The sequence below is a fragment of the Otolemur garnettii genome, unplaced genomic scaffold, assembly GCF_000181295.1.
Source record: "Otolemur garnettii isolate 467f Iridium unplaced genomic scaffold, OtoGar3 scaffold00070, whole genome shotgun sequence".
Taxonomy (NCBI): domain Eukaryota; kingdom Metazoa; phylum Chordata; class Mammalia; order Primates; family Galagidae; genus Otolemur; species Otolemur garnettii.
In genome coordinates, this window is record NW_003852465.1 from 4,609,988 (window position 1) to 4,622,019 (window position 12,032).

The following is a 12,032-nucleotide window of genomic DNA, read 5'->3' on the forward strand; positions in this document are numbered from 1 at the left end:
TTTAATTTTTCAATATTGAATCATATGTCATATGAGAATCGGTATGATGATATTTATAAGCAAAATGCATGGATATAAGTTCTGTGTTTACTCTATGAAATTGTGGGGAAAATACTTCATATCTCTGACCCAAAGTTCCATTATACACATATGTAAAACAAAATGGAAATAATTTTCTCTACTCAATTTCCTAAGAAAAGTAATAAGTATTAAAATGATGTTCATAATTGGAGCTTGGTCACTTTTTTTTTTTGAGACAGAGTCTCACTACGTTGCCCTCGGTAGAATGCCATGGCGTCATAGCTCACGGCAACCTCAAACTCGGGGTTAAGCAATTCCTTGCCTCAGCCTCCCAAGTAGCTGGGACTGCATGTGCCCACCACAACACCTGGCTATTTTTTGTTGATGTTACAGTTGTAATTGTTGTTTTAGCTGGCCCGGGCTTGGTTTGAACCCGCCAGCCTGGGGTATGTGGCTGGTGCCCTATCCACTGAGCTACAGGCACCACCTGGATATCAGTAACTTTTAAAACTAAACATATTTTGAAACAGGATGAAAAATTCTCCACTAAAAACACAGATGTTACAGCCTCTCTTTCTACCATAGGCAGAATATGAATATTATATAATAAAACATCACAAAGATGAACTCTGGGATTCATTGAGATACTCTGTTCAATGCAAACAGGTTTCTCTTCTAGACAGTTTCTTATTATAAGATGAAATGATGATGCCTAGGAAGCAATGTATTATACACAAACACACAATGAATAACTGAATGAATTGATAATATAAAGAAAACACAGAATTGGTTCCAGATGCATAAAGCAGAAAATTCACTGAAAGGTTTTTTTTTGAAGATGAGTTTTCCTTCTGCCTCTGGCAACATCCCTTTTCCTTCCCTATTCTGGGACACTTCCAGATCTCCAGCATAAAAGTGAGACCAGATAGACATGGTGGCACACACCTGTAATCCTAGCATTTGGGGAGGCCGAGGCAGGAGGATCACATGAAGCTAGGAGTTCAACACCAGCCTGAGCAAGAGCAAGACCCTGTCTCTACAATAAAGAGAAAAACTAGCAAGGCATGGCAGTGTAGGCTTATAGTCCCAGCCACGTGGGAGGCTGAGGCAAGAGACTTGCTTTTGCCCTGGTGTTTGAGGTTACAGTGAGCTGTAATGATACAATGCTCTGACCTGGGAAACAGAGTGAGGCCCTGTCTCAAAACAATAAATAAATAATAGAAGTGAGTCAATAAAAAGAAAATATATTACTGATACCTCACTTAAAGAGAAACTGATCTAACCCATGCAAATCAAGAAAATAAAACAATGACTCTAAATTCATCTATCCAAGGTTAATATACCCCAAAAACTCAAGTTCAAATAGTGTGTTCCAGCAATAGCAATAACAAGGAGTTAATTCTGTAATGTTTCTCTTATTGGTAGGCAAGTCAATGAACTGACTAGCAGCAGAGAGAGCTAGCATAGAAATGTCTACATTCTTTTTTTTTTTTTTTTTTTTTTTTGAGACAAAGGCTCAAGCTGTCCCCCTGGGTAGAGTGCCATGGCATCACAGCTCACAGCAACCTCCAACTCCTGAGCTCAAGGGAGTCTCCTGTCTCTGCCTCCCAAGTAGCTGAGACCACAGGTGCCTGCCACAACACCTGACTGTTTTTTTTTTTTCTTTTTTGGTTGCAGCCGTCACTGTTGTTTGGCAGGCCCAGGCTGGATTCGAACCTGCCACCTTAGGTGTATGTGGCTGGTGCCTTAGCCACTTGAGCCACATGTGCCGAGCCAAAATGGCTACATTCTTGTCAGGCCTGGTGAGTGGTCCTCAGGACAGTGTCTCCCAAACTCTCACTACAATATCCATGAAGATATAAAATCAAAACTCCTAACAATCAGAAGTTTATAGTATGAAATCACTAAAAAAGTATTTCATAGGTATATAATGAATATACAGTATGTTTGTGACATATTGCCAAAATTTTATAAAGCAATATTACTTAAAAATAGACCAAAATATATATAATATCTAGAGGGAGAGATACCACACGTACACCAGACTCTCTGCCATATTTGTAGCATACATTTTCCTTTGAGTTTATCTTTTATTTATAATTATTTTGACATGTGGTCCTCATCAATTATTATTTAGGCAAATACATCAATTTTTTATGTGTTATATCTTCCTTTGTATTTTTTTTCTGATCCAAAGATTATAATATGTTACAATTTTCTTCTACTTTAACAGTTGGAGTTTTATTTGATTTACCAGTAAAGTAAGAATCCAACTTTTTTTTTTTCTCTATAATAGATTCTTGGCACTCACAGATTTAACATAAATGCCTTTTAGGCTTTGGCAACTGTCACAGGAAACTAACTTAAAGTAATTATCAAAACTTAATCTGCTGTAGAAGCCAACCAAGTTTTTTGAGGGATTATATTGTCAAAAAATCCGCAAGCATAGACTGAAAAAGCCTCTGACCGTTTTCACTGTAAAGTTACCCACAGGTTCTCAGAATTACCCAAGCATTCCTGAAGCTCCCCCAAGATGCCATCCTCCCCAGAACCCATTTTTTTTCTTTCTTTCTTTTTTTTTTGAGACAGAGTCTCACTATGTCACTCTCAGTAGAGTGCCGTAGCATCACAGCAACTTCAAACTCTTGGGCTTAAGCAATCCTCTTGCCTCAGTCTCCCAAGTAGCTGGGACTACAGGTGCCCATCACACAACACCTGGCTATTTTTTTGTTGTAGTTGTCATTATTGTTTGGCAGACCCAGGCCAGGTTTGAACCCATCAGCCCTGGTGTATGTGGCTGGTGCCCTAGTCACTGAGCTACAGGCGCCAGCCGAGAACCCATTTTAGATGTAGCCACAGTGGAGGATGATGGACAAGGCCCTTCCAAAGACAGAACCAAAGTAAATGCCTCGGCAGTTGATGGATATCCTAGAAATATGAATCAAGAAAAGTTATCAAGGAACTTCCCGCCTGCAAGTGTACTGGATGTCCACAATTCCTGACCAGAAAGAGTAAAAAATGCCTAAAAATCAGTGACTACAATCTCCCTTCCCATGACTACAAGTGTGTCCCTCTCAGTGACTCGCTGCCTCCCTATACTCTGCACAAGTTGCACGCAGGGAAAGGCCTGGTCTTGCCTCCTAACAGTACGTTGTACAAACCTATCACGTCCAGTTAAGCTCCGACTCCTTAACAGTGCATGCTGGGCTCTTAACACTGATTCTGACATTATCTTTACCTCACCACCCAATCTACCCTATTTCTCAGCTGCATAGACCCCCCAAGAAGCCCTTGAATTTTCAGATCCACATATGTTTATCCTTCCCTCAAAGTCTAGTTGAGAAGCTTTCCCAGCACAGTCCTTTCACCAATCTTTAATCACTCCTTCCTCATCATTCCTTATTTAAAGTTTACACTTTTTGCTCTATGAGCTTTGGCCAAGGAAACTTTTAAATCCAACACAATGTTTACACACTGACCATATCTCCCAAGAGCTACTCCCTGTTAGTAACCAAGTGTGGCAGTGACGCCAAGGTAGACTCATCCTGGGAGAAACGGGACTCTTCTGGCCATGCGTGGCTCCAGGAGGGCTTTGATAGACCTTGCTTGGATTGGGATGTTTCTACCCCACATTCTCATCCTTTCTCTTCTCTTATTCCAGACTTGTGTCACTCTCCCACCTCTCCTTAGTTTCTCCAACACAGACACTTCCCCCAAATAAAATCACATCTTGGCATCTGCCTCTTGTAGGACCTGGACTCACATGCTCTAGAATGGTAAAAGTAAAGGCATAGAAAATTTCCCTACTGCTGTGTGACTAGGATTGAGCAAGTACATCAGTAACTAAAAGAGGTTCTAATGAGTTTTTCAGACAACAAAAATATGAATACAGAAGGGAATCAGTGATAATCTGGAGCTATGTCATAATAATATATATATATTATAATAATCTGGTCTGGGAAAATAAGTAGAGAAAACAAAAGAAATGAAATTTTGCCAGAATAGACAAAAGGCAATAAAGAACTATTGACAGTTTCTGTACTCATGTCCTGTGTGAACAAGAAGTCACTAGATCAACTCAATAATTAATCATCAGAGAGCAGTAATGCCTGGCATATTATAGAATGGCTCATCTAAGAAACTTCAAAAAAGTGCACAGGGCCACTGCAGGCCACTCCGTCAGAGTACTGTATAAACTAGATGGATGCTATGTCTGGTTTTATGACATCTGGAAACTGTTTCCTTCAACCAAAAGACTGCACTGCCTCAAATCCCAACAAGAAATAGTGAACTTAACTGTCAAGGCGGTCAAGTTAGTCCCTAAGGGCCTTTGGAAGAAATGAACCCACTAGGTAATATGAGAAGACTAACAGAGGCACGGGGGGATTGTCAGGAACAGTCTGTGTAAAATTCACAACATCCTATCCCAGCTAACTTACTAAATATTGATCTCTACTTCGGCAAGAGTATCAACATTCTGAGAAGATAAATTATATGGCCATAAAAAGAAGTTCATATTGACGTTAAATTTGGTAAGAGTATTTATCAGTATATGAAGACCATAGATAATATGACATAAAAAAGTTAGAGGTGAACACAGGAATATTAAGGCCTGATAACTACACATTATGTGGTAGTCTATCATCTATCAGTAGATTGAAAACATTGAGTTTGGTTAGCCATTACATTACTCATAGAAACTTTTATGATTCAGTTCCATAATTATACGTATTATACATTTTTGAAATATATAAATAAATCTCTGTTCAGTGATGTTTGACTCATGGGATAAATAAATACTTATGGGAAGGAAAAATTATAGAGAAGGAAAGATTAGAAAAGCAAGAGTTATACACATGTTAAACAAAGAAAATTTCTGGTAGATTCTTAGCCCTTTCTGGTTCTTGAGCTCAAAACACTTAGGAAGAAAAATCAAACAACACTCGTTATGGTTCAGAGACTTGGTAAAAAAGAAGACATGTAAATAGCAAGACTTCTAAAAGTGGGAAAATATTAACCACATAGAAATGCAAAGATAGGTTCACATGTGTTGGGTTAATTCAACACTAGCAACTAAATGAAATCAATAAATATGTCAGGATGTTAATTTTAACAAATGGCTGTACAGGGATAACACTTTGAAAACATCACTTTGGCTTGTTTTTCATGTTGTTCCTCCGTAAGTCACATTTTCCAGCAACCACCAGAGAAGGGAAGGGTAGATGCTACCTCAAATGGGAAGATGAAAAGGTAATGGGTCAAATGAGATGTAAAAGGTAACTCAGTAGATACGGGGTGAGGGAGCAACAGAGGCAAGACACATGGTGAGATGGATGGGCACTAACTCCTTCACTGCGGTTTAAAATCCCAGAAACAGAAGGCATATCAGATTGGTTAAAAGCACTGCTAAGAGCACATAGCTCACAGCGTGCTATGTGAGACTCAAAGAATGGACCCTTTCAAAGGGTTCTACACACACACCAAATTTAGAGGTGTAGAAGGGTTTGACTGAGGGAGAAAGTGAGTCCTTTTGTACTCTCAAATGCCGAAGAGGGTTTGAGTCCCGTAGAAGGGTGTGCAAGATTACCAAGACCATTACCAAACCAGAGGACCTGGTGGGTACTGCTGCAGGACCTTGTATCTCAGGGCTGAGCCATGCATCAGCCAGATAAGAAATCAAATAGATGTTATGGAAGGGATATTATAGCACCAGTGAGAGCCCAAGAGGGGATGAGTCAGCAAGGAAGACCAATGAGCTTTAACTGAGCAAGAAGAAAGGCCACAAATTCTCAGGCCCAAATTCAGCTGCCAGTGCCGGAAAGAGACTCTGACACAAAGAACATCACCAGACACTTGAAAAATGGGAGGACACTACAATTTCTTCATCCTTCTCCCTAACAATGTAAAGGCCCCAGAACACTTTATGACCTTGTATATGGTCAGTTTTCACAATTGGTCAATGTATGCTTCAATCCAGCAATGCATAAGACAATACACAAAGCAGAAAAAAAAAGAGATTTCATGCTTATTTTAATATATTCTGAAAAAACATTAATAAAATGTGACCTAATTCAAAGCAAAGCAAAAATTAACTAGTTAAGTAAGAAAGTACCTCTAAATTAATAAGACTGACTCCAAAACCCTTCAGTAAACCTGTTATCATGTACTGAATTGATAGAGGTCAAAGCTAGATCACCAATTCAAGTACACAAGGTAACAGAGATAAATTAGGAAGTAAGAGCAGGGCCATAGGTTAGCATTATTGAGTTCCCTGGCTTTGTTTCAACATTAATCTACAAACAATTGAGCTGATCCTGGCTTTGGAGACCACAATTTATCCAGATATAAAGACTAATCAGAGACTAAAAAGCAGAATCTGATATATATGGCAGATGAATTCTAAAACCTACCAGAGGTTCTGCAACTCGATGAAACCATGAATCTAAAAATGTAGCCATAAATAGGCAGCTAATATCTGTTTTAGTGATAACACCAAAAATGAGAAAAATTAAAGAAATGTCATTTATGTCAATACTAAGTTAGACTTATCATTGGTTATACTCTCACTACTGAAAAAAATAAATGTAGATCCTGGTACTATATTACTAAGAAATTTCTATCTCTACAATGATTGATGTACTCAACTTAACCTTATACAAATGCAAAGAAATTCAGTAAGGTAAGCCAAGTGTGGTGGCTCACACCTGTAATCCCAGCACTCTGGGAGGCTAAGGCAGATAGATCACCTGAGCTTCTAAGTTCAAGACCAGCCTGAGCAAGTATGAGACCACCTCTCTAAAAATAGCTGGGTGTTGTGGTGAGCACCTGTAGTCCCAGCTACTCAGGAGGCTGAGGCAAAGGGATCATTTGTGCTTGAGGTTGCTATGAGCTATGTTGCCACAGTACTCTATGGAAGGTGACAAAGTAAGACTTTGTCTCGAAAAAAAAAAAAAATCCAGTAAGGTAAAACTAAGTTATATAAGCATGAAAAAAAATTTTGAAAGGTAAATAGACATATTCTGATAATATCAGTAAGTTTCTCAAAAGCAAAATACATAAACAAATCAGATTAATAATACATGACGAATAATGAACTATATCCAAACAGCACCTAACTCAAAGACATCTTCACCTGCTTTCTGAATTCAAAAAGGAATAGTGAATAATAATTCGACCTGCACCAACATTATGAATCAAAATAAGCAGAAACAACACTCCTAATAATCCTTCACATCTGGAATATTTTCCATGCCATAAAATACTAAATCAAGAAAATATACTGACTGTGACAAACTTGTGGTAGCAAATCTAGGATTTTCCTGACAAACTAAACATTATTTTTAAAAAGGATTAGAAAAGAGAATCTTTTTCTTTCCTTTGAAGTATAGATGGCTGTGTAAATCTTAGAGTGTGTTTCTGACATTCTGATATTGCAAATATTTTACATTTGTCCATAGAAGAAAAGGAAGGAAACTGGAGGCATTTTATGTAAAAACAACTTTCAAGATAATCACTTGAAAAGGGTAAAGAGACTTCTTTCTGAATTTTCTTAGGAATAGCCAAAGCTCATATCCAGAAAGGCATCTTAAATCACTTAATCTGAAAGAAGTATTACATTTGGCCTGGAGAGAACTGTGATCAATATGTATTTAATCAAAGAAGAAATAGTGAAGACATTCTGAAAATTATCTCTGAAGCGTGTGTATGCCTGTGCTAAACAAAAGCTAGAATACTTGTAGGACCCTGTGAACAAATTCCCAGTTCTTGTTTCTTCTTTAATATGTATTTCTCAGAGGAATTACTGATGAAGTGAGATAATATCTATTTTAAACAAGTATCCTTAATCTGGGGTTCCATGAACTTAGATGGATAAGTCACCCCTTTATTTTAACCTCCAATAGTGAAGATTTGCTTCAATTATTATCGTGAGTGAAACTACAGATATTGTGGCTTTGTTACCAATAAAGTAATACTTTCTTTTTTTTTTCTTCTATTCCAAATTAAAATAATACTTCCATACACACTAGAGCTGATGTAGCTAGCTGGATTGTTGACACACATCATCACCACAATAGTATAGTAGCAAAAAGACACCACTAATAGTTCTTATTATCATATTTAATGCATTAATAAGGAAGTATATATTACTATGTCATAATTTGGCTTTGTAACATTTTATTCCCATTTTTAATTGCCTTTCTTTGTAACACTATGTATATTATTTTATGCATTTAAGCTATTAGGCTGAATAGGGTTCCTGGGTTTCACCAGACTGCAGAAGAAGGTCACGGCAAAAAATAAATAAACAAATAAATAGAAGTTTAAGAACCTTTGTTTTAGAGAGAGAGAGAAACAAATGAAACACAGAGGGCCAGATACTTTATTTCATTTCCTTTCTCCCCAGTGAAGTTTTGAGGAGATCTTGGGGGTTTTTTTGTTTTTGTTTTTGTTTTACTCTCCTCACTCTGATGATCCGTGCTCACATGCTGGTACCAGATAGACTGTTTCACGTGCAATGCATTTTAGATTGGAACTCCTCCCTATTCGGTACCATGCCCATTATCAACAAAACAAACTTTTCCTGTTCAAACCTTACCAGTGGGAGTCTTTCCATTGTGCGTACTGTATACTCATTCTCTTTTCTTTCTAGCGTTCTGAATTCCAGGACCAAACTTAAGAACATGCAGGAGATTCAGCCTCAAAACGTCAGCAGAAATGGGTACATCTGGGTTAAACAGCCTGCCCACCCGTTAGAAACCACCCTCCAGTTATGTCACAGGCCCCACAGGCCACTCCTTGGTCACTACTCCAGCGTCTGACACTTTCAAGAAGGATGCTTTCAGCTATGCACAGAGGGTCGACTGTGCCCAGCAGGCAGAGCCATGCTTATTTAGGCTTTAGAGTCTTCCAGACTCCTCTCCCTAGACAGGTGGTGGTGGCCACTGGCTTGGGTACACCCTGAACTCTCCAATCATCAACCACCAACTCGAAAACCCCAGACCAGGCTCCCTAAACGCAACCTCGACCATACCCCAATAAACTGCCAAGGGACCGAGGACACTTACCAGGCCTCCACACAGGCTGAAGACTGCGGTGTGATCCTCCCGCGCGTTGACCTGGCCGCGGTAGAAGCAGTGGCGCAAGTCTGCGGGCGCCGCGTCGCGCTCCCGGGCCTCGCGCGCGGGGGTCCCCAAGTGCACCTCGGTGTAGCCGTGGGCCAGAAAGGCTGCGTCGGCGCTCAGGTTCAGCTGGAAGAGTTGCCCGTAGGCGCTGATGCGGTAGTGGGTCCTGAACGGCGTGGGTTCCAGCGCCCCGGAGCTGCGTTTCTTCCTGCTGAAGTGACGGCTCTGAGGGAACACTTCTCCGAACTCATTGACCCGCGCGGGGGTCACCACTTCGTAGGAGGCCAGTGTCCTCACTAGGGCTTCTGCAACCACAGCGATATGGCCATTGAGCCCCCGTGCGTTCCTCATCCTTCATTCCCAACGTCTTCAACTAAAAGAGCCCGGGTCTGGATTCACCCGAGGACAGAAATGCACACAGGCTGGTGCACGCGCGCGCACACACACACGTGCGCACTGCCTGTCCCTGCCCTGCTTTCCCACACCTCGGACTTGCTCCACCCTCCCCGAGCAAAGATCCCACCACCAACAGCCCCGAGCAGCCCACCTCTGTCCCGTCCTTCCTCGCTTCCCCGCCGCCGCCAGCTCCTGCCCTCCGGGAGTACGCGCCACCCTGCCCCACGCGACCCCGCCGCGTGGTCCCGGGAGTGAGAAGTATCCCCGGCGCGCTCGATTCCTCGAAACCCCGAGCAAGCGCGACCTCTCCGGATGCTTAGGGCTGCGTGCTCATCCGGGAGTCCCGGGAGCCCCTCGGAGCCCGCGTCCCCAAACGGGCTGAGCCACTCGCCCCCTCTCCACGAGTCCCGCCCGGGCCCGCGTCCCCACCTCGCCGCCGAAGGCGTCCCGCGGGTGACCTTACCTTGCCTGGGGTGGAAGTGAACTTCCCAAGACCTGGTGATGAAGAGCGAGAGCTGGTAAAGCAGCCCCGTCAGCCACTTGGCCACCCGCATGGTTCCACCCAGGGGATCCCGACCCGGGAGGCCGACCGGAGCCGCCGGCCGCCAGCCGGCTCCCCCGCGCTCCGCCGCCTCGCCTCCCTCTCGCCCCCGCTCTCCGCGCCGGCCGCCGCGGCGCCTCAGCAGCCTCCGGAGCAGCAGCCCGGGCCCCGGGCCGGCCCGTCTCGCCGCACCGCCAGCCTCCGCTCCCTGAGCCGCTGCTTCATCGCACTGCAGCCCCGCAGCCCGCCGCTCGCCCTCGGCAGCCTCGCTCCTCTCCCTGCGCTCGCACCGCCCTCAGAAACCTCTCCCCGGGTCAGGCTCAGCGCAGGGAAGAGACTCGACCCAGCAGGAACGGTGCCAGCATAGCCACCCCGAGCCGGGCGAGCGCCGGGCAGAGCCCGCCCCCAGGGGCCGGGCCCGGCCAATCAGCGGGAGGCGCGGCCCCGGCTCGCCCTCCCGCGCGCGGCGCCCCCAGCCGCACGCGGAGTGCGGTCCCCGCGGTCTGCCGCGGCGGGCGGGCGACTGGGGGCGCAGCCCCGAGGCCCGCTGGACGCCACCCCTGTACCTGCACAACCCCGCGTGGAGATGCGTGAGGTTTTTAGTTCTCACGATGAAATGACAGAGATTAGATGGAAAACTTTTGTTATTTGTGTTGCACGGAAATTTTAGGCTTCCCAAACATAAAGTTTTCTTAGGCAGAGGATATTACCAATGACACTTAGTGGCCACGCGTCATTTACAAGGCTCCTGTGTGCGGTAGGAGCTGCTTCCAGTCCAGTCAATGAGCGATTCTGGATGAGCATTTCTGGCAATTGCCTAAAGAAATTCAAGGAACGGATCTGAATCTCCCAAGTTCCAGTAACTTGTTTTTCCTACTAAATCTTTATTTACTTTTTACTTATTTTTGTATCAGTGGCCATCCAAAATGATATAAACGTCAAGATCCATAAAACTTGGATCTGCCCCTGCCTGTGGTTCATTATCTGAATGAGTTTCTGCCGGAAGTTGTACAGTATTCATATATCCTTTGCTTATAATATCCAAACGATCCATGTATCCAAAATTATCCTCATCAACAATTATTATGACTCTGAAAACTTTTGTTATTTATGTTGCACGGGCATTTTAGGCTTCCCAAACAAAATAAAATCAGCTATAATAGGAAGTTTTCTTAGGCAGAGGACACTACCAAAGAAATTTAGTGGCCACCTGTCATTTGTAGAGGCCCCCTGTGTGTGGTGGGGCTTACTTTGAGTCCAGGAGAGTTTTTAGATGGAAATAATCTAATTATGGCATCAACTAAGATGAATCTAGTTGTTGCAGATGTCTGTTAAGTTGAGTCAACCTCAGTGTCAGAGGAAAGCAATTATTTCAGTACTACTTTCTTAGTTCCCAAATCCACCTGTTTGATTCGCAGGCTCCATAATTACTCCTCTACAAGCAGGCTGAAAGCAAAAAGGGAGGGAGTGATCAGATTGTCTTGAAATCCACCACAGAAGAGGAAGAATATGAAATAAAAAGCAAAGGAACATATGGGTAAATCTTCACAAACACAATGGAAAACACTTCCAGTTCAGTTCCTGGCTGCCCACTTCCTCAGACCTCTCAACAATGGAAATTCTGCTCTCTTTGAATCGACCTCTGCCAGCGAGCCTCTTCACTTTTATATCCTATGCTTGGGCCATCTGTTGTTCACCACAATCTTGAACAATCTTATTCAAGGAAAGGGAGTTTGATCTTACATGTCCTAAGAAAATCATCCAGCTTGAGGGTGGTAATTCTTTCACAATCACGATCGCAATCCTTCTTTTTGTACCCCTTTCTCACAAATGTCACTTCATTGATCAGAGAAGTACAGATCTCTGGTGGCTTTTTTATCTCTAAGTTAACATACTGTTTCTCTAAACAAAACTAAAACGTACGTTACCAACACCTGTCTATTTAGTGGTCA

At 42.9% G+C, this 12,032-nt stretch overlaps 1 protein-coding gene across 1 annotated transcript in view; it reads right to left on the reverse strand.

The window, feature by feature from the left end:
- ADAMTS20 (ADAM metallopeptidase with thrombospondin type 1 motif 20) overlaps positions 1–10,093 on the reverse strand; it is a 154,473-nt gene extending 144,380 nt beyond the window's left edge. The window contains exons 1-2 of the mRNA XM_012807470.1: positions 10,003–10,093; positions 9,087–9,448 (exon numbers count right to left, since the gene is read on the reverse strand). Coding sequence (XP_012662924.1) covers positions 9,087–9,448; positions 10,003–10,093 — 453 coding nt within the window. The remainder of the gene's footprint in view (positions 1–9,086; positions 9,449–10,002) is intronic.
- Between the last annotated feature and the right edge of the window lie 1,939 nt (positions 10,094–12,032).